The sequence below is a fragment of the Protomyctophum bolini genome (assembly GCF_963924005.1).
Source record: "Protomyctophum bolini genome assembly, chromosome: 21".
Classification (NCBI taxonomy): Eukaryota; Metazoa; Chordata; class Actinopteri; order Myctophiformes; family Myctophidae; genus Protomyctophum; species Protomyctophum bolini.
Genome location: NC_137882.1, coordinates 24,548,451 through 24,572,194, shown reverse-complemented (window position 1 = coordinate 24,572,194; position 23,744 = coordinate 24,548,451). Strand labels below are relative to the sequence as shown.

At 45.1% G+C, this 23,744-nt stretch overlaps 1 protein-coding gene across 1 annotated transcript in view; it reads left to right on the top strand.

Moving 5' to 3' along the window:
• The window catches only part of LOC308336585 (uncharacterized protein), a 114,618-nt gene that overhangs the window by 76,782 nt on the left and 14,092 nt on the right, over window positions 1-23,744 (top strand). Inside the window, exons 7-10 of the mRNA XM_080794001.1 lie at window positions 18,683-19,668; window positions 20,611-20,916; window positions 23,159-23,342; window positions 23,513-23,563. Of these exons, the coding sequence (XP_080650127.1) occupies window positions 18,683-19,668; window positions 20,611-20,916; window positions 23,159-23,342; window positions 23,513-23,563 (1,527 nt within the window). The remainder of the gene's footprint in view (window positions 1-18,682; window positions 19,669-20,610; window positions 20,917-23,158; window positions 23,343-23,512; window positions 23,564-23,744) is intronic.

Genomic DNA, 23,744 nt, shown 5'->3' with positions numbered 1-23,744 from the left:
TCTTCACTCTTGGGCAGATTTATTTTGCAGCATAAGCATTCAGGCATAAGTGCAATAAAAAAGGGTTTCTTTTACTTTTTATTTTATTTTTATATAATGTTTTTATATACAAATAAAAAAGGTCCGTATTCGAACCGCGACAGGGATGAAAACTACAAGAATGTACATGTCATTCTGCTTGTTTTCTGCACCGTGCCTTGTATTAAGCAAGTGCGCACTCAAACGATACAGTGTGCAAAGTGACTTTGGGTTATTCTGTGCTCTGTATGCAGAGTTTAAGTTTTGGACTGGAGCTCATTTGATCCTTTGATCCAGCTGTACACGTTCTAAAGGGACTTGCTGACAGATACAGCTGTGGAGCTGTCTTGAGAGATTACCACAACGACAACCTCTCGTCACCAGGCTTTTCCATGCGGTGAAGAGTAGTCTGTTTACTTTGTTTGAGTTAAGCAATTTGTGCTAATAACACGACATTCTTTCGAATACATTTGGCGTGCGTGCTATGGATCGAAAGTGTTTGTTTCCAGCTTTGCCTGGATTATTGAATAGGTGAAACGTTTTCTCTCTCTTTCTCCCACCCTTCCCCTCTCCCTCTCTCTTTCCCTTACTGATCAAGTTCTGGTCCGAGCTCCGATATAATCTTCTGTGTTAAATAGTTATCTCTTGTGCCGTATCTCTCACCCTCTCTCTACCCTCTCTCTCTCTCTATACCCTCTCTCTCTACTCTCTCTCTCTCTCTCTCTCTCTCTCTCTCTCTCTCTCTCTCTCTCTCTCTCTCTTTTTTTTCTGATCCTAGAAATATGTTGAAGTGACTGAAAGGTTGTGTCTTCCCAAAAGCCCTTAAACACAGATGGAAGACAGTCAGTGAATATAACTAAACAGTTTGTGGCTAAGCTTGCACGTCATCCACACCGTATGCCCCCCTAGCCTGGAAACCAACCCAATCTGCCAGAGCCAAATGATGAGTCTGAGCATGCCAGGCTAATGCACTCATTTAATTACCAGACAGTGGTTAGACCCTGAAACTGGAAGGTCGAGGTTCGATCCCCAGCCGGGTCAGACTGTAAAAGGCATTTGGGTCCCAAGTCCCAACCCAAATGCCTCCCTGCGCGGCACGGATGCGGCTCACTGCTCCAAGTGATGGGTCAAATGTTTCACTGTGGTAACGTGTGTGTGACTTTCACTTTGACTTTCACCAGCAAAAAGGTTAAGATACGTTTATGATGAGCTCAACACTGTGTTATGCATCACAGAACCACGTTATCGTGTTATTGTCCCAGCACTATTTCTCACTTCAGTACTGTAGCTGTGCTGTCTCTCTGATAATACAGTCAACACAATGAACATAATACAGTATCTCACATTTCAAACTACAGTAAAACAATCCAGTTTATGCGAGTGTCCCTATACTGCCGAAAATCAGATCTACAAGCTCACAACACGTTGCCACATTTGTGAGCCTGTAGACTTATTTTGGATAATACATTTGGTGTAAAGGGGAAAAGGGAGGCAACCAAGTTTACACCCCATGGGGGATCCCAGTCAACAAAAAATATAGGGATTCAGACAATTTAACATACAGTCGGCCTGAGCGGCTGGCGTAGCCGTCTGGGCACCGACCTGACGACCAGATGACCTTTGCTGTGTCCCCCCCCCACCCCCATCTCTCTCCCCATTTCCTGAGAGTCTACTGTTCATCTATCAATCAAGGCATAAAAAGATCAAAGATAAAAAAGGTTAACATACAGTCAGTCCAACTCTTGGATAATCTACTGGGGAATGGAACATTGGTTCCCATGGCACGGTACATGGTGTACTCCCAGTAGAATTAATCTCAACTGATGCACATGAGAAAGAGAGAGACAGTGAAATCGAATATTTGAGAGTGTCTGTGTGGAATGATTGAAACAGCAGGAGATCCCTGTGAACCTTTTCAGCAGATTTATGAAGTCTATGATAAAATTCTTATCTGTAGTAACTTTTGTCTGGTCTGTGTGTGTCCGGCATTATGGTCTATTGGCCACGGTGCCTCTGTCACACTGTGGGATTATATAACCCTGAAAGCTTATGTGTGTGTGTGCGTGCGCGTGTTGTGTGTGAATGCCTGCTTGTGTTGTTTGACAGTGAGCTAGTCAGGCAGGGTGAGGTCATCGTTTTGGCGTTGTGTGTGTGTGTGTGTGTGTGTGTGTGTGTGTCTATGTGTGTGTGTGTGTGTGTGTGTGTGTGTCTGTCTGTCTGTCTCGGTCCTAGTGGGACTATTGCTTCAATGGGGAAGCCAGTGGACTGCTGGGGAAGTCAGGCAGGTCATTGTATGACAAATATGATCGAAGTAAAGTTGACAAGACACCAGTATGACGTCAGTCTGTCTGCTTGTCATAACTTATTTACCTGTCTGTCAATTATATATCCACCCCTCCATTTGCTTGTTTACCTTACTAAATACCACACTGCCCGCCCTCATATATATAGTTGAATAATGCTAGTGTTAGTCTAGTTTAGTTTATTTGCATACACAATATAAAGGGTACTAGTGCATTTATCAAATTAAGAAATTACTTTTAGAAACATTTTGCCAAACATCACACACACTCCTATCCTCCTGGTGGAGACCTGTGCCCAGATTCCCCAGAAGGGCACTTTTTCTAGTTTGTTCTGTGTTAATGCATATTTTTGCATCGATGCTTTGAATTGTTTTGTTTTTTTTACCTTGTTCAGCAATCAGCACTTTGGTCAGCTTTGGGATGTTGTAAATGTGCTATCATTTTTTTTTTGATTTGATTTGATTTGATTTGATTCTACTTCTAACATTTCTATAAAGGTTGTCATTACTCGTTACTTTTTAGCATATAGTTTTGATATTGTTTTTATTCATTTATTTTTCTCAAATGCTGGGTTTTCCTTCACAGTAGGAAACCATTCACATTACCCACTATACTACTCACTCACTATACTATTGTGCTCTCAACAGAAATTATCGTTTAGAGAGCAGTCGATGGTGATAATGGTGACAGATACTTGGCATTTACAGTCGGAGGCAGTGACATCTTACTAGCTGTAATCATCCTGTCGCTCAAGTTAAATCCAGCTGCCGTACTGTGCCTGATAAATGCCTTTAGTGCAGCTGGATTGATATTCAGCTCAAATACATTAACACAGATTTGAAGACAACTTTCACTGAAGTTAAATAAGGACTTCTTCCATTTTTAAATAGTTTGACCGGTTCAGGAGGTCTGGTTGTTATGAAAGGGACATGAGACTCTAGTTAAAAAATAGCTGAGATTTGGTGTACGTATAGATTGGAAGTAAGTAAGTTGCTGAGCCATGAGGCCCATAGGGCAGGAGCCTATCTCCTGTTTCTGTAGTGTGCAGGCATCTTGATGTACAAGTACACCCCCTGGACATGACGCTAGTATGTCGCAGGGACTTACCCCCAATCCAACCCTTGATGCTGAGTGTCAAGCAGGGAGGCACTGGGTCCCAGTCTTTTGTATGACCCGGCCGGGGATCGAACGCCGACCTGCAGTCTCAGGGCGGAAGACACTCTAGATTGGAAGTACAGTGCAAGTAATATGTATAGTCTAAGTTGGTAGACTTGGTTGGTGATATTGATTAATTCCAAATATTATCAAAGTATCCTGCGGCACCCCTGGACTTGCGTCACGGCACCCACTTTAAGAACCACTGCTCTAGTCTCAGCAGCTCTCGGGAGACACTCCAATTGTAATGCCATCAGTTACAGTACCTTGGTCAAGGGCACTAGCAGGAATGTATTTTGGGTTTGCGTTCACACAGAAAGGCTCCACGCAGAAAGTCCACCATTGAGAGGACAGAGGAGCAACGTTTACTGTCTGTAGTCATTACTAGTCTCGGGCAGCATCGAAGCAGCACACTAAGCTCATCATGACGTTTAGTTAGAAGTCTCAGAATCTTCAAATTGGTATTGACGGTGAAATAAATTGGTTCAAAATAGAAAATAAAAAGTTGAATGCGCTGCACCGACTCATATGGGATTAACGTATCTGACGTGTAGCTAAGAGTCAGACTGTGAGCCGGTACCTTAAAAGTAATCAGTAAACTGTTAAAAGTCTATCTCAAGACCAAAATTGGGGTTCTCATGGACAGCCTAGTAGCAGAAGTTGGGAGGTGTGTGTGTGTGTGTGTGTGTGTGTGTGTGTGTGTGTGTGTGTGTGTGTGTGTGTGTGTGTGTGTGTGTGTGTGTGTGTGTGTGTGTGTGTGTGTGTGTGTGTGTGTGTGTGTGTGTGTGTGTGTGCGTGTGCGTGTGCGTGTGCGTGCGTGTTTTCGTGGTAATAATTCAAAGTGACTGTCCCCATTCACCCTTGAGTCCAAACCAGCAGCCACAAGAGTATCTGTAACCACTGACTGTAGACGCACGCGCGCACACACACACACACACACACACACACACACACACACACACACACACACACACACACACACACATGTTGCATGTGTTGACAAGGTTATGGTCTGTTATCGTGTGGATATCATGATTGTATACATGGTTGGTAAGGTGACGAGCACTAACCTGAGATGATGTACTGAGACCATAATAGAACTTCAACATTCCCACAGACGGGAAGTCATTCATTTCCAGCAAGCAGAATGTAGGTGCAGAAGAAATGAGGTTACATGATTCAGCAAAGATATTAGTTTACTGCTTACTCATAGACTATGAGCACCTGACGGTAATACTTGTTGATCTTGGTGTGTGTCCTATTCTGCTGTAGACTGAGTCGTTATATCCAGTTAATACAACAATATTGTGGCTTTGTTTAGATGAACTTGTAATAATAATTTAAAAAAACATGACTTAAATGAAGGAGTTAACTAATGGGGTTGTGTACTTTGTCCACCACTGCTCCAACTCTCACCAACACAGACAAACAGGAGATATAGATAATATACTGTACACACCATACGTACAGACAGACAGACGACAGTAGATACTTTAGAAGTTGTTCATGCACACACACACACACACACACACACACACAAACAAACACACATGAGAAGAAAAGCACAAGCACTTTGCAGACAGACTGCATCAGCTGCGGCCAGCCATTGTTAGAGTCAACATTTTTAACTCAATTCTTTGCTTCTGTGGCGGGTCCCTGGAACAACATATTTTCAGATGGGGGGCGGTGGCCAATTACATATAATTTGTGGGGTCCTTGACATGAAATATTGAGAACCACTGATATAGAAACATGAGGTTTTTCAGAAAAAAATACACTTTTAAAATCAGGCCTAAATCGGTTAAAGAATATGCTTATAGTCCTATACTCACTCAGGTTCGCCAACAAGCAATTAACTTACTACAGGCCCAATGTACAGTAACTTACTACAGGCCTAATGTACAGTAAGAGGAGATTGCGATAGAGGGACGTACGTTACTGGAGGAGGGAGGGGAGGGGAGGGGAGGGGCCAACAGGTGGACTGCATTCAATGTACATGTGGCATATTATAAAAGCATGATCAAATATTTTCATTTTATTCCATATTGAAATTATAACGGCATTTTTTTGGAATGGGTGATAGGCCTACATAACATAAATACAATTTGTAAATAATGAAAAATCATATTTATTTATTTTGCCATGTGGCCTCCTAGTGGTTGTGGCCCTATAAGCGACGGCTTATACTGCTTATGCCAGCAGTGGCCAGCCCTGGCTGTTATCTGTATTTTTAAGACCCCATTATACTGTATACGTATATACATATTATATATGTGTGTGTGTGTGTGTGTGTGTGTCATGTCCTGAACAATGTGTGCGAGTGTGGAGGATATCTCCTCTACAGTTAGCTTAGTGTTAGTGTGAGTCTTGTCACATTGAGCTGATTTCTTGTGCTCACTGAAGGAATCTGCATTGAGCTACACTGAGCCGAGTCTACATGGAGCTGATTTCTTATAGTGTGATTGTATGTTATTGTTCAGCCTTGCTTCTCCTCCTTGTTTGATGAAATGTTTCCTGACAAGCTACAGCAGCACTTCACTGGAGGCCTTGTTTCTCTCTCTCTCTCTCTCTCTTTCTCTCTCTCTCTCTCTCTCTCTCTCTCTCTCTCTCTCTCTCTCTCTCTCTCTCTCGTTTTGTCGTTCAATCTCCCTCTCTTATTCTATACTGTGTTGCTCAGAGATTGAAAACCGTAAAGCTCCTCGCGGCGGCCTTTAAACTGCCACATAACATACTGTATGTAACTTTAGCAATTATGTACAGTAGACATACATACAAAATTAATTCACAAAATGTTGTCCCTTTCACACTAAACTATACATTCTCATACATTTAAACACAATTATTCGCTACAATATTTCCGGCTGTGGCTCTTTCACTCTCTCTTTCTATTCCATATCCCTCTCTCTTTGTTGTTTTCCACCTTCAAACATATACTAACTAAAGGGTAAACTAAACTTGTATCCTACTGATTTACGTGAGGAGTCCCCCACCGGGAGGACATACTGTACAGAGCCTTTCTCCTATACTGCTCCTGCCCAACAGTCCCTGCCGACAGGTGCCGTAGGATTACGTGCAGTCGCCTCAGCCCATAGGATTACGTGCAGTTGTGCACTGACAATTTTCAGCCTCCCCTTTCCGGCTTCCGTCCCCCGCACGGCACACGGGCCAATTGTAGACGCTCACAAAGCCGGATGCCCCATGGTGGTTTCAACCTTCAAGCTTTACCACAAAGGGTATTAACTTTTAACAAATTAACATAAAGGTTTCCCCTCAGTAATCCCCTCAGTCTTTTTGTTTTTGAAGATACTTTTGGGGCTTTTTGCCTTTATTGATAGATAGTCTAATGGACAGTTAATGGAGAGGGAGATGGGGTTGGGGGAACCCGCTACACACTGTACGCCAGCCGTCCGAGCCCCCTTTTCACAGTTTCTTGTGTCGAAAGAAAGCGAGTCCTGCAGCCTCTGTCAACCAGACCCCATACGGAAATAAATTCTGCCCTGAACCAGTCTAAAAGTCAAACCAGTACCAGCACCAATGTGTTGAACCAAAGCCAATTGTTTTAAGTGAGAAACAGTCTACTCTGAACTCTGGCTTCAGGATCAGAGGGAGACCACCAGACAGACAGACAGACCTCTGCATCAGAACCAGTCCAGTGATCAGATAGACGTCCAGTTGATGACCTTCTGATTACCAGTAGTCATCTCTACCCACTCAGCTTGGGCCGCCAACAGACAGACAGACAGACTAGAAAAGAGCAAAAGACAGTGTGGGAAGTGAAGTGCGAGAGACAGTGTGACTGAAGTGAGACAGATCACTTTGCTATTAGAAGGTGTGTGTGTGTGTGTGTGTGTGTGTGTGTGTGTGTGTGTGCGTACATGTGGAAGTGTATTTGTCTGTGTATGCCTGAAAAATGCCTCGACACAAATGAATTGTGCATCTGTGTGCGTGCGTGTGCATGTGTGTGTGCGCAGACCTGTGTGTGTTCACGCGTGCCCTGAATGCCTGTGGCTGCGCTCCCGTTAGCAACAGTACTGGGAAAGGGAAAGAAAGGGGGCCAGGGCTGAAAAACGTGGAGTGAAAGTGAAAACGAGAGGGGAGGAGGGGGCTTACTCACTCCACCTCGGGGGGCGTGAGCTGTGAGCCAGCAGCAGCCAATCGGCAGCCACAACAAGGTCACATGATCATCAGGCCAATAGTCAACCAGAGAGAGAGAGAGAGAGAGAGAGAGAGGGGCGGGGGGGGGGAAGGAGCCTGCACATCGTGTTCACTCTCAGCATTTGTTGGTTGATAGAGAGCTTGGAGGCACACAGACACTATACGAGCACACCTGTGTGACTGAACCACCGCAAGGAGTGACAGCACAACAAAGGAGAACCAGAAGTGAGTGCTTGAAGAGAACACCTGAAAGGCAGAACACAAAGGCAGATTTTTAATAAGCATAAATTAAGGAAAGAAGACATTTGATAAAAGGAAAAAGGAGAGAAAGCATGTCTTCTCTCTCCGACCAGCCCGCTGGCTCCCCGTTCACAGAGTACAGTGAGCTGTGTAAGGTGACTCCCAGCGGCGTTCCGGCTCGGAGCTGGGACTGGCAGGACCACCACGGGGCGGGCATGGACCTGGACGGGCCCCGGGGGGGCCTGGCGCCTCCGTCCGGACTCACGGACGAAGACAAGCTGGGCTTCTTCGAGCAGCCGGGTGGTGGCGGAGCCATGGACGACACGGAGCTGAAAGCGAAGTCAGCGGGGGGCATCCCCGGCAGCACCTCTCTGGGTAACGCCTCGCTGGGCAGCGCCGGGGAGGGTCCAGACAGCCCCCTGTCGTCCTCCCCCTCGCCCTCCCCAGCCTCCCCGGGCAGGCTTCCCAGTGCCCTGGGCTTCGGGGCAGGGAGTCGCGGCGGCGGCGGCATCCTCCTGCCCTCGGTTCCCGGGTCTCCTCCCACCGGGGGCATGGGCCTGCCGGCGCCCTCCGGCCCAATGATGAGGCCCCTCGGATCCTCTCCGATGGGCGCGTCTCCAGAAGACGGACCCTCCCCTATGGAAGCGTGGAGCATGCCGGCTTTCGGTCAGTCCGTCCCCAAGGCCGCCGTGCCCCAGGCCCCCGCCCCCAACTACTGTGTCATAGGCGCCGGCGACAGCTTCCTGGAGAGAGGCGAGGAGTTCGAGGACAGAGAGGCTCTAGGGGGCCGGCAGCTGGCCGAAGGGTCTTCGGCAGACGAGAGTGAGGAGGAGGAGGAGCTGCAGCAGGAGTTGAAGCCGTGTTACATGGGGCGTGCGGAGCAACAGAGGAAGGCCATGCGGCGTGCCATGTCGGACTGCTCCCACCTGTCCGTGCCCGACAGCCTGGAGCTGCCGGACAAATACCCAGGAGGAGGAGGAGTCGAGGAGGACGAGCTCCTGTCCCCCGCGGCGGGAGGAGCTCCACGCCGCTCGCCCCACTCCGTCATGAGGCGCTCGCTGACTGTGGCGGACGGCCAGCCACGCTCCCCGTCCCCCACGCTGACGGCGGCGGGCGCCACGCAGGTGGACCTACGACACGACCTCCTGGGACCCGGCCACCTCCACCGCTTGCCCTTCCCCCCGCTGAAGCAGGGCGGTGCTGACGTCCCACTCTCACCGCTGGAAGGCATGGCGGAGGGCGTCAGGACAGCTAAGGAGACCGGGGGCGTTGTGCTGCCTGTGCCCCTCAGCCCAAAGGGGTTCCCTGGAGGCGCAGCCTCCGACTTTGACCTAATCGCTGGCAAGGCAATGGCAGCTGACGGCGAATATAACGTAGGACAAGAAGACCCTGGGCGGTCGGGAGGCATGGTTACAGGGGTAGACTTTGGCCTCGACGCTGGTGCCAGGTCAACCGCGGGAGGGGACTTTACCCGCGGTGATGGAGCCAAGCTCGGCTTTAGCTCCAGCACGAACCCTTTCATCACACCAGATGGTAGGTGTAAGTGGGGCGTCGCATTGTGACACAGTGTATGCCAGATTTGTTCGCACCTGAATTATTATTATTTAAACCGTGTGTAAATTGATTGCCAGACACTGTATGTATGTATGCATGGACTATGTAGCTCACAGTGCCTGTAGCATACAAGTAATCTACTGCTTCTTGCACCCGACAAAAACAACACCAATGGTACTAATGCGTCCATACTACTACAGGGTGAACACGTTGTAACCACAGACAAAAATGGAAGTCTCCAGCTAAACTAAACCATTTATAACACATTTGATTGCAATGGCAAAAAGTAATGGAAGAGAGAATGTAGAAAGAGAGTAGCAAAGTGTAGGAACGCCCCTCTTGGGTTTCGTACTTGACATTCTGTGTGTGTGTGTGTGTGTGTGTGGGTGTGTACGTGTGGAACACTGTGAACTGAATGTAGAACGGTTGTGAAACACATGTGCTGCATGCATACTGTCTACGCATTATGTAAATGCATATGCAACCAGTGTGTATGTATGTCAGTGGCCATGTGTACAGTATCTGATTCAGTCGCTCCGTGCTGCAGATGGCTGCTTGGCGTGTGTGCTTGTGAGTCTGCGTGTACAGTACAGTACATGTCAGTGTCACAGAGTTCTGTTTTTGCTCTGCAGCACCGTTGAACTATAATTCTTTACTGATAGCAACACAACACACGTGCTCACTTCCCCTGTCTCTTTCTCTCCGTTCTGCTGCCCTCGTCTCCCGACGACTTTCCATCTCACTTTACAAGTACTTGCCTCTCCTGTGACTTTCTCCCTCTCTACCTGTATCTCTCCCTCTCTCTCTCTCTTTATCTCCATGTGTTGCTCTCTGTCTCTCGTTGTCATTAGATGGTTGTTAGTGACGGTCATAGTTGTGAAGTCTCTTCTGTCAGAAGAGGGTGGAAGGAGAACCACTTGTGTTTTATAACGACCGCCTCTCATGGTCACTCTCAGTTTCCAGGCATTCTGTGTTCTCTCTATCTGTCTCTGTCTGTCGAGGCAAAAAGGCTTCAGTAAATTCGTCCATGATTATGTTCAGACAATGCACTCTCCTCTCTGTTTTTATTATTCTGTCTCCATCCATTTGAATGTCTGTCTCCCTCGAGTCCCTCCCTCCCTCTCTCCCTCCGTCTCATCCTTTGATCTCCTCCCTCTTTTTTTTCTTTCACCCTTTGTCTCTCTTTCTCTCTTCCTCCATCTCTCTCGTTCTCTCCATCTTTACATAGTGTTTCCCAATCTGTTGTTTTCCTGTTCTGCTGTCACAAAGCAGCATGTCTCAGAAAGGCCGGGAGTGTGAAAGAAGGGACAGCGTTCTGACGGTCCTGTATTGTCTGCATGTTGTGAACACATTTTGCTTCATGTACGAGGCTACTGGAACAAAGAGTACCATCCATGTCTAGGGGATATGCTGTATATGTTTAAAAGAATAAGCAGCTGTCTATTTTTACTCTCTCAATCAATTCACACCGGATTTGATTGTGTACACTACAGTATATGATGTATTATGTAGGTCAGTTATATGATTTATGCGTCCATGAATGCCACAGATGGCCTGTACTGTATGCCGATGTCCTTAACCCTCCACGCCCCCCAGAGTGGTTGTGGGAAACGATGATAAGCACATTGTAGAGAAGAGGGGCGGGGTGGGAGGAATGAACAAGGGAGAGGAACAGGGATGAGAGAGAAAGAAGAGTCCATCCATCTATCCTTCTTAGATAGAGAAAATGAAATGAGACAAAGGACGTCACATGTCCAGCATATGCCGCTACTCACTTAATTTGTGGCGTTTTTGTCTTTTAATCATTCCAGTTTCTTTTGGCTGTCCCTCAGACTCACAGATAATTGTCACACTATGGTTTATTTTAATGGTCTGTGGATGATATAGGGCTGTAAAATTAATCAAAAGTAATAAATAATTGTGATTTTAGTCAGCTGTTGCACCTTGACCTCGTCTCCTCACCATAACACAAGGATTGATAACCACAACATTGTACAACCCATCTCTCCATCCACTGTATCTGGCTCACAAGGGGGACAATAAAATCACAACAGACACAATTACTCTTTTGACCAAATATAATGACAGAGAAGTCCAAAGGCATATTAAAGATCCACCAAAGATCTTTATTTAACCATGATTCATAACTGATTACAATATTCAGCAAAATTATGAAAGGATCATTCTAGTTCTAAGTGTTTCTAGCTAGTTTATTTTTTATTAATTTTTTCGTTTATTTATAGTTTGAAGTGCAACAGGCCCCTTTTTGTTAGCATTATGTTAAGCTTTAGCTATTGAAAAATAGCAGATCTACAAGCTCATAGCGTGCCACCAAGTGGTGCGCTATGAGCTTGTAGGTCTGCTATTTTTGAAAAATCGAAGAACCACCGACTTTTTCAGAAAACTGTCAGGACGTAGAAGACATTTTTAGAATCTGATCTCAGGTCGTTCCAGGGGGTTGTGTGTGTGTCACAGGGTCCATCTGCATAGTGTCCCGCAGGCAGCTGACGGTGTGGGACTCGATACCCTCACGCAGGCTGAGGGTATGTTGTGGATGTGTGCCTGCTTGGTTCTTGCTAACGCTTGGCGGAGCACATGAAACGCTCCGCTGTCTCGTCTGCATCGTCTGGCTCCGTGTTCCTTCCTTCGTTCCTTGTTTAGTCTGAGCGCCGGTCGCTTCAGTTTGCTTCATGCCTATGCATGTGCATGTGTGTCTGTTTAGGCTGTCGTTCCTGTGTTGTGAGCAGTGGTAGACAGTAACTTAAGTACATTTCCTCTACTTTTGAGTATCTGTGCTTTATTTGAGTATTCTTATTGAGTGGTGCAACCACTCCAAGGAACGGCAATGTCCGTCTTAACCTACGTGACTGTGTGTTGGACTATGTTACTATGAGTACCAGTAGGGTGTGACTATGTTACTAGGAGTACCAGTAGGGGCAAAAGTGCTGCACTGTTGCCTGCTGTGTTTCTTTTTAGATACTTGTGACTTTCACTCCACTATATTGGTCTTCCTTGCTGTCTACAATGGTCTGCGATGATGCAACCCTGCCCCCCACCCCCCCAGCCATGCCGCAAACATTATGAACTCTCAGCCGGTCCGTGGTAATAGAAAGGGTGGGAATCCCTGCTCTACGTTTTTTTTTTTTAATGACGCATTAAGTTGTAGTGGAGTAATATTTGACCAGGAGTATCTATAATTTGACCACCATGTCTGGTTGTGAGTATGTACTATGTAGTGAGTAATGTGTACGTAGATGTTTTAACATGGTTGCCTAGGGGACAGGAGTCAGGACCATACACAGTGTTGGTCTCCTTTATGTGTTGTCATATTGAAAATAATAGAAGTTTTGTTTACTGTAATTAATAAATACAAAAAGTGAGAATAGCAGATCTGCAAGCAACGAATTGTAAAAAAGAAAAGAAAGAAAATGGATCTACAAGCTCACAACACGTTAGTTGTAGAACGACTATTTTTGGATTGGTCATATGACAAATAGGGGGCAGGGCTGATAAATCAGGCTGGAATGTTTTTATACCATAGTAATTGAGCAGTGACACTTACAAATAGAAGATCTACAAGCTCTTAGCGTGCCACCGAGTGGCGTGCTACGAGCTTGTAGGTCTGCTATTTTTGAAAAATCCAAGAACAACTGACATAGAAACATAGCTTTTTCAGAAAACTGTCAGGATGTATAGGACATTTTTAGAATCTGATCTCAGGTCAAAATGGGTTAAGGTGAGACAAAGTGTACCCTGTAAACCACTTCAGGACTCTTTGAAGGCAACCAGAGCGTATTTGGTGTCCTAGAAAATAACATTACTGACTGCTGCGTAGCTTTGGTGACTGGAGATAAACCTGCCCTCGGCTCCCTCTGTCAGTCACCGTAAGTTGTTGTGGCAGAGAGGAAGAGAGAGAGACAGAGAGAACGAACAGAGAGGAAGAGAGAGAGACAGAGAGAACGGACAGAGAGGAAGAGAGAGAGACAGAGAGAACGGAGAATGCAGGAGATTTAATGAGAGAGACTTTTCTGGCAGTTGATTTGCGTAATTCTGTCTAGGAAAAAACAGAAAGCAGGAATGGAAATCAATCCTAGAAATTGGCTGGGTTTGAGCCCCGTTCTCTCACACTCTTTCCTGTCCATCTTCACTTAAAACTATCAAAGGCAGAAGGCGAAGCGTCAGGCTTCCATGTTTCACCGCTAAACAAGAAGAGGAAATTATCCTGGATCGGGTCTCGGGTATTTTTGAGTTCCTTGATACATTTTTTAATCAATATCCTAACTATTAAGTAGGCTACTTATGACAGGAGAACAACATTTATAATAAAGTGGCTCCCTTTTTGCTCACCACTACCCTCTCACCATTATTATTATTCATTATTATTATTATTGTATTACCTACGATGATAACATCATGACACCGTAGGCCGCTGTAGTATTTTATAAAGGGGAGAGCATAGTTAGCATATTTTAGCATATTAAACAGAAATTAGACTGCACAGCAGCCTAATTGAGCCATAATTGTTGTCATTATGCTGATGAAACCCTTGAATGAATGGACTCGTTGCACCCCAGATGCAAATTGTTCTCCTCTAGAGTCTCATACTGTATCACACTGGGCTCACCGCGGGCTCAGTGAGCTGAGACACGGCTCACGTACTGCTCGCACCGTGTCTGTGAATGCAGTGAATGGGAGTGTATTGTGTTGCTCTGTCTATAGAATGTAATGTCTGGCATGCCTTTTTACAGTCAGCGGCACACCATGGCGAAGGGCTCATATCACTCAGACTTGGTATTCTGTCTTCTCTTCTCAGCCTTATGGCATATAGTTTTTGATTGTTGTTGGTATTGGTACATTTTGTAAAGCGTCCTTGGTTCATGAAAGGCAGTGATGTAAATAGGTTTTCAATGTAATGAGACCCGGGATGCAGGGATGGTCTTTTAGATGAGTTCCAGGGACATTTTATGAGTCCCACTTCAACGACGTTAGGAGACATATTTTGCCATTTTTACAAATTGCAGCATTTAACTCCCATTTCATTTTATATGGTTATAATGTGGTTATATTCATGTACAAAACAGACCCTGTGACACACACAACCCCCTGGAACCTTAATCCATGTAGGACCCTCCTACATTTTGTTTTAAAAATGCTGTCTTTGTTCTCAAAATATTTGTAATTCACTTAAGTAATAATGAAGTGATATTAACTCTATAATTATCTATTAACTGTGTTAATACCAGCTTATCTGGTATATCACAGCTGTTTGTGTTAGCGGTATTAATTAATCACTTTACAAGTGACGTCCAAACACCTCCATTTAATATATGGACTCCTAATGTCCCCACGGCCAGTGAGCCCTGAGACTGTGATAGATGCTTCCAATAATCAGTGCTTCAAATTATTCAAGCCCTCCTGCCTCCTACGTGGGGCGGTCTTCCAAAATGGCTGCTGTTTACACGTCTTGCTTGCCCTGTTGCTAGGTAGTCCTCCGCCAGACAGGGCAGATTTTGAGTCTGTCTGAGATTAATGCTGGGGAGTTAGCGCTCTACGTGCTCTCTTACTGTGTGTGTGTGTGTGTGTGTGTGTGTGTGTGTGTGTGTGTGTGTGTGTGTGTGTGTGTGTGTGTGTGTGTGTGTGTGTGTGTGTGTGTCACAATGTGTGTGTGTGTGTGTGTCCGCTTCATTATTGTGTGATTTAGTGATGCACAGAATATTCGGCCGCAGAAAATATTCGGCAGAAAATGGCTAAAAATGCATTTTCGGCCTATTCGCTTTCGGCCCGAATAGGCAGAAAATATATCACCGAATAGTGTATGCAATTAATGCTTTAAAAAGAGCTGAATAAATGTTTTATGGACCCATAATAGTGATTGTTATTTAAGTAAAGTTTTGCCATAACCATTTATTTTGCCATAAATCAGGTGGCTTTAAGGTACGGCCATGACAGCAATGGTAGGAAAAAAAGATATATAATATTCGGATATTCGGTATTTCGGCCAACTGTTTCCTTTTCGATGCATCCCTATTCCCTAGTGTGATTGATAGAGTGGATACCGAATATTATTCGGTATTCGGCCAAGAATTTCCCTTTCGGTGCATCCCTGCCTAGTGTGATTGATAGAGTGGAATTGTCTGGTGAAAAAAGAAATGTCCCTCCCAAGCAAACGAGAAAAGGTAGAGAGATCACCTGTGCTGATTGGTCTGACACCTGCTGTTTACTTACAGTGCAAGACCACTTTGGTAGAGGTTTAGGTTGTGTAGTTACCTTGACTTCAAAATATGCTCCTCGTTGGCTTACATTGTACGCTGAAAAAGCTCTCAAAGTCACTCTTTTAGTACGTAAACAAACAAAGTTCATTCAGACATCACCAAAACCTGTACTGTTTTTTTTATGTTAACTTCCTGTTGATTTTACTATTTGAAGATCCGGATCCATGGATCCAGTTCGGGTGACCGTTTCTCACATTCCTACTCTGCTTGTTGTTTGTTGGTTGTTCTAGCGTCCTTCATGAAATGTGCTGCTATATAAATGCAAGCTATTATTATTATTCTGCTGATTCATCCTAACCCCTAGTCTACCCATGCCCACCAAACCAAACAAACCCAGCTGCCTTTTGTCTCATCAGAACGTCAGTGTTTTTTTGTTGACGTTTTTATTTGAGTGTTTTTAAGCCATGTACAGTATCTGCACTTGGCATGACGAGCGAAGTTGAGGTGGCTCATTCCTTTGTAAGGTCTCTCAGCTCAAGGTCTTAGACCCTCATTCACTTTTCCTAATATTCTCTATTGTATTCTCTATTGCTATGAGCTTGTAGATCTGCTATTTTTCAATAGCTAAAGCATAACATAATGCTAACACCAAAAGGGGTTCCCGCCCAAAATGGGTTACTCCATGGCCTGTTGCACTTCAAACTTCTACAAAAAAATATATAAAAAAAAGAAACTAGCGAGAAACACTTTAGAGAACTAGAATGATCCTTTCATATTTTTTGCTGAATATTGTCATCAGTTATGAATCATGGTTTATATAAAGATCTTTGGTGGATCTTTAATGCCTTTGGACCTCTCTGCCATATATTTGGTCAAAAGGGTAATATTCTCTATTGTTCTCTCCTGTTTATTCCCTTCTCTCCCTCTGTCCTGTTACACTGTGTGTGTGTGTGTGTGTGTGTGTGTGTGTGTGTGTGTGTGTGTGTACCCACACCCTCTTGCTCCCTCCTTTCTGTTCTTTTATCTGTCTTTCTCCTAAACTCACTAGTATCTTCAACCTGCTTGTTGCCAGCCCTCGCTCACTTGCTCCCTCCCTCCCTCCCTCCCTCTCCCTCCCACTCTCCCACACACCTCTCAGCTGTAATGTGCATGTCGATATTTCCCACACCCACTTGAGAGTTAGGTCAAAGTCTTTGTTTCTCTAGATGTCACGCTCCCTCTCTGTCTTATTCGTCTGTTTGCATGTCTGTCTTTCACCTGCCCTCTGTCTGTCTGTCTGTCTGTCTGTCTGTCTGTCTGTCTGTCCGACCGCTTCTGTTCTCTCAGTATCGCTCCGTCTCTCTCGTTCCATTCGGTCTATCTGTCTCTGTCACTGTTTCTCTCTCTGGCTCGCTCTTCGATAATGGTTCTTCTTTTTCCTGCTCAAACCACTTCTCATCACCTTCTATAATTGCTTGTTTGTTTCCTCTGCCAAGATCAATTGAAAGCTCATTATATGAAGGCATTTGGAGACTCTTGTAACTGAAGTGGAGAGGTTAGACAGCTCAGCAGAACAATTTGAACAAAACAGAACGAGGCCTCTAATAAAAAAAGGAAAAAATAAAATAAAACGTGATCTGCGACCATAAGTGACATTGGCAGAATAGCTCATTTGACTGCTAAAGTGTTACGCTCTCTCAGCAGAGTGCAGTGGAAAACAGGGAGTCTGAACGAACGATTCTGAACGATTCATTCAGTCAGTTACTTTTTTCCTCGTTAGGTGGCTTTGCACATAATAGGAGATTTGGCTCTGTGGTTGCTCACATACTGTAGCACACTTTAGAAGATGTTGCGCAACATTGAATATATATTTTTTGCAACTACTGTATATGACCTACTGTAGCCATGAATGTGACCTGTGTTGAATTGGTTGTTACATAGCACAGATTCCTCTTTTACTGTTACACGAGGACACAAGGGCGAGATAGGACAACAAGCTTAGTCAATTTCCACATCTTGTCTGTCACTGCCACAGTGACAGAAATAGTTCATTTTTCTTCCTTGTTTTGCAAAAACTGACTGCCCTGGGGGAGATAGTCACTGGAAACCCCCCCATGCGCCCCCATCGTTATTTCATCCTGTACCTGAAGTGGAATGATGCAAATGATTTACTCCAAAGACTCCACAGACAAAAGATATATATTGTCGCTGTTGGACAAAAACCTTGAATCTCCATGTTTCACCTTATTATGTCTTGTATAAGTGAATGCCCTATTTTTTAGCTCGTTTGACATTTTTGTGAAAATACTTGTAGATCAGCTACTTTTTAAAGCATTGACATGCCCAAAATAGTAATCCCAGGTGATTAAGTCAGTTTATGAATATTTGAATAATTATCCAATGAACAGTAATTCCTGAAAATTAACTGTTTTGGACATACGCGGCCTGACAGCAACAATATCTAAGCCTGCTTTGTGTTGTATTATAATCTATGAATGGAATAGTGTTTTCGCCCAGATGTGTGTTTTCAGTTGAAGGTTTGCTGTGGTCTATTACATTTTTTTTTAATAAGTCACCGCCAGGCCAGGTTGCCTAGTATCCAAGGCTCGCGAACTTTAACAAAAAAATACAAACGACCATCTTGTTATGTATGCACCACCGTTTGGTATTTTTGAGGCCCCATGGTCCCCACCGACTCTACGTCACTGCTTCCGCACCCGAGTACACTTCATTCAACTGTATTCAATGCTTTCACATTGCAGCGATCCGTATCCGAGTACACTTCAATTGGTCCTGAGACTACCTCCATGTGGTCCCGGGAACGGTTGGGTGATCCGCTCCCGGGAACGGTTGGGTGATCCTCTCCCGGGAACGGTTGGGTGATCCGCTCCCGGGAACGGTACGCAGCATTCACACTAACCACAACATCTGCCAATTGGTCCTGAGTGCGCACCCGGGACCATAGTGTGAATCTGCCCTTGAATGGATTGACTAGTCTTAACATTCTAGAATCTAGATGGTTTGTTGTAAGCTATTTCTTTCTCTCTTTTCTCTCTCACTCCCCAGGGACATCAGACATGGCAGAGAAGAAGGAGGAAAAGGTGGAGGACCATGTGAAGGTGAAGGTGGACTTTTTCGATCCTCTGGACAACGCAGAACAGAAGAATGAGAAGGCGGAGATGGCTGGTGTTGATACAGACAGCAAGGTGGAGAAAGTGACTGTAACAGAAGCCGAGAAAGACCTGGAAAAAGAGAGAGACAAGGAAAAGGAGAAAGAGATGCAGAAGGAGAAAGAGATGGAAAAAGAAAGAGAGGTTGAAAAAGAGAAAGAGATGAAAAAAGAGAGAGAGATGGAAAAACAAAGAGAGCTGGAAAAGGAGAAAGAGATGAAAAGAGAGAAAGAGCTGGAAAAGGAGAAAGAGATGAAAAGAGAGAAAGAGATGGAAAAGGAGAAAGAGATGAAAAAAGAGAGAGAGATGGAAAAAGAAAGAGAGATGGAAAAGGAGAAAGAGATGAAAAGAGAGAGAGAGCTGGAAAAGGAGAAAGAGATTAAAAGAGAGAGAGAGATGGAAAAAGAGAGAGAGATGCAAAAAGAAAGAGAGATGGAACAAGAGAGAGAGAGAAACAAAGTGACAGTAACGTTTGACAAAGCAGAAGACCTCGTGCAGGAGGCTATGGTCGACAAGGAGCAGAGCATCGAGAAGCAACCAACACCCGAGAAGTTGGATGCTTTTACTCTTCTCGGCGAGATGGAGCAACAGCCTGAGCCCAAAATGAAGGACGACGCAGCGAACAAAGTGGAGGCGGGGGCCGCGGGGCCGATTCCCACCGCCGAAGACGACAAGGAGAAGCTCAGTGAACTGACAGGCCCACAGAAAAGCGAGAAGGAGGAGAAGCAGAAGAAAGCTGAGGATAAGAAAGACGAGAAGAAAGACAAGGCTGCAAAAGCAGACACAGCTGAGAAGACCAAAAAGCCTGCCAGTAAGCCCTCTGCTAACGGGAGCACTGCTGCGCCAGGCAAAGACCTGCAGAGTCCAGACAAGAAGACCAAGGTACCTGCCTGTAACATGCAACACACTTCTAGAACACAGAGCATACTTTCATCACACACAGATGAATATACTCTAGTTATACTCTAAGCATAGACTAACATACTTCTTGAATGGACAAAAGAGTAACATGAATTTAGAACACACAGACTAGCATAAAACAAGAGCACCAGAAATTACAATACCACCATATCCCACTAGAACACAGAATACCTTTACAATTTATAATTTTAACACGTTGACAAAGATTCTTGCGTAACGACTAAAACGTACACCCAGATCATTATACTTCTAGAACACAAACTAGCATTTCTAGATTGCATACTATATTTTACGATCTAAAATTCATATTGGACTACAGGTATATGTTTTGGTTTAAAAGTCCTGTTGTGTAGGAACTAATCACAGGTATGGCCATGTCTGACAAAGACAGAGGTAAGCTATACGATGATTCTCCCTGCCTGTATGCATACCATACAGTACTTGCATACTGTACTTGGAATACGGCATGCCAATTATGCAGCCTTTGCTGAGATAGATTAATGTCCAGTATAATGGAGGTCAACGGATTATGCCTTCATGCAGTGTTTATGTAGGGTATTATGCTTGGGTCGGCGCTGATCTCAAGTACGGTCATTCATCACCATCACTCATGCTGCTTATGCTACTGCTTTATTTCAGTATTGTAGGTACAGTCGAAGCCACAACTCTTTAATCAGTTCTAACATTATCATCATAATTTATTGATCATCCTCTATTGAATTGGTTAGTATGTCATTATGTTTTGCCGTTTTCTTAATCAAAGTTGCTCTGCCTGCTTTACCTACTATAGCTGCTGTTATCATGCATTCTCCCATGTTGTTTTTTTATGATTTTCTCTTGCTTTTCTGCCTTATTTTGCCCTCCATCCGTCCTGTCCCTGTCATATCATTTCCCACGACGCAGCCTGTTGCCGGGGCCACCAAACCGAGCGTTGCTGCCGCCAAAGCGCGACCGGCGGCACCCACGACCTCCGCCCCTACTAAACGCCCCGCCCCTTCTACCTCCACCTCAACCACCCTCAACAAAAAAGCGCCCACGGCGGCGGCAGCCAAGCCGCTGACCGCCGCCGGCTCCGCCGCGGGGCCCAAGAGGCCCACCACCGGTACCGGCACCTCCGCGGCCCGGCCCGCCTCCTCTACCGCCAGCCGCCCCGCTTCGGCCGCCACCAACAGCACTAGTGTGACCGCTACCCGTGATGTCAGACCCAAGGTGAGTGCAGGGCCACTGGACCTCTGTCCCAGGCCGCCTACACTGTAAACCAGGGGTCCACTGGACCGCTGTCCCAGGCCCGCGTACACGGTAAACCAGGGCTCCACAAACCTAAAATAGCCAGAGCTTTCCCTATTATGAAACGGCTTAAAAAAAAACCTTGTAGAGTGGCAGACGCTGTTAATTTTTACAGTGACTACAGCGTAAACAGTTTCTGCTTGTTAAACGTATCTCGGTACTACAGTAAGCTGGCAGTAAGTCCATGGGGCCGAGGGAGATTGCTTCCTACAGCACTAAAGATTGGGGCAGAAAAATTAGGAGGTGAAAAAAAGGGAGTGAAGTGAGAAAATAGGGGAGAGGGAGAGGGAGAAATAGAGTCCTTGGGCTGCAAGATTAATCGGCCTCTCCTCACGGACCTCACGGTCAATATGAAGGCTTAGGAAATGGGATTCAGGTGGGATTTCAGCCTCAAGGTTTCACTGACACTACTATAGCACTACGTTTTATTGTGCTTTCACACTTCTGGGCAGAAGAGATAGAAAATGAATTTATACCCAACTCCTGAACCTGCATATTGGAATGAGCGAGAAGAAGACTCAATGAAATTGATGCAAGGAAAACAAAGCCGTTAAAGTTAGATGTATTTACTCTTTACAGTATATGAATTAAGAGCTACCCAAGAATTATAACTATAAACGTAACTATAACAAAGTTCTGTAAACATGTTGAACGTGAGTGTTGTGTTGGCTCTCTGGGTGTTCCTATAATTCACCGCCATCGCTATAAAGTTTTGGTGTGATCGTGTGGACTCTGCCATCATCTTGAATTAGAATAATTTTAGAAAACATTTATTCTTATCATTCATACACACTGTACAGTATATAATGTAATTGATATTTAGAGAATGGTAAAATGGTGGCTAAAAAGCTATTTAATTAAAGCAATTCCAAACTTTACTCAATGAAATCAATGGTCTCAGATCAATATTTTCATTTTAATGGTTAAGGCCCCCTTTTGTCCCAATGACAAATCTCTAAAAGTGAGCATTTTGTTCACGGTTCAACGGCTGCTGATTGATTGGGCTCTGGCCTTAATGCTGCCTGCTGTGGGTATCCTCATGTCTACCACAAACTGGCCTTAATGCTGCCTGCTGTGGGTATCCTCATGTCTACCACAAACTGGCCTTAATGCTGCCTGCTGTGGGTATCCTCATGTCTACCACAAACTGGCCTTAATGCTGCCTGCTGTGGGTATCCTCATGTCTACCACAAACTGGCCTTAATGCTGCCTGCTGTGGGTATCCTCATGTCTACCACGAACTGGCCTTAGTGCTGCCTGCTGTGGGTATCCTCATGTCTACCACAAACTCCATCTGTGTTTTGTTACCCTCTGCTGGTGGTCTCTTTATCTACAGACAGTGTGACACTGTCTATGACCAACAACAAATGGCAGTCTTTTCTTAGCCCAGCAATGGCTCACGGGCACGGAATGCGTCGGTCACACATGGCCAGTCTGTTTTGCAACAGTGCAGCTGTATGTAGATCATGCCACATATCCGGGGAAAATATGTGGGCGAGGGCGGTTGGCCTGAATGAAAGGTTGTGAAACCGGTCTGTGTCAGCTACGAATGTAGGCCAAGATCTGACTGAGATTTCAGAATGAAATCGTTGAATACTGGAGTCAGCGACCATTGACCAGGCTGTACGGACATTATATGTGTTTTATACGGTGTCCTTTGTCTCTGTGTGTTTCTGTTTACGGTTGCCACGATCACATGCGTGACATCATGCTTCATGACGTTCCACGGTCCTGAGTCCTCTCCTGCTCTTCTTCTACCAGACCTCTCATATCACTAGGATTGTAATGATTCCCACTTAACAGTCCGATTCCTTAACGGTTCCCCTTTATCGGGTTCCAAATGGACCCTTACAGGACTGTAACTCTGAGACTGTACAGATGGAACTAAATGGACCCTTACGCGTCCATGTCTTTCCATCTGTACACTCTCAGCGTTGAGAACCACTAGTATAGTAATTGCATAGCAGACTTCAAGTCCACATACCAGCTCTCACAGTGTGATTAAAAAAAAGAAAGAAATTCTGAAACCTACCAGAAACGGTTCCAAATAATATTATGATGGAACCGATTCCGGTTCTTCAATCTCGGAACCGGGCCTGACGGGTTTCAACCCTACATAACACACACACTCTGTCTTGTCTCTGTCTTGTCTCTGTCTTGGTAGATACCCGCAGAGAAGCGCCCCACAGTGCCGAAGGCTGCTTCCACTGCGTCGACTCGTACCGCCACCTCCACCACCACCAAAAACGGCATCGCTACCACAGCGACCAGCAAAGCCGCCACGTCAACGCGCACGGCCGTGTCTACTCGCACTGCAACCACCACCGTGGCAGCCAAAAAGCCCCTGGGTACCACACACACACACAAAAACAATTCAATTAACACAATAAAAACGTGACTTGACTTCTCCCAGTCGGTGTCGACATGTGTTTGTGACGTTGAGGAGTCGACTTTTAGGTTCATACCCCTAATACTGTGGCTTCACTGTTACTCATCAACACATTGTCATGTCTTTCAGCCACTAAGCCAGGAGAGGAGAAGAAACCCAGCACTCTGAGGACAACATCAGGTAATGATAATACAAATTATAATCATCATCATAACTCATTACATAGCACTTTTCTTAAGATTGTTAAACAATTGCATACAGACCGTAGCGGGATGCGCACTAAGATTAGACACACAAACAGTCCGACATCTGGAAACGATGGTCAGACTACCGCTCGAACTGCGCTGCCCCCGTGCTAGCG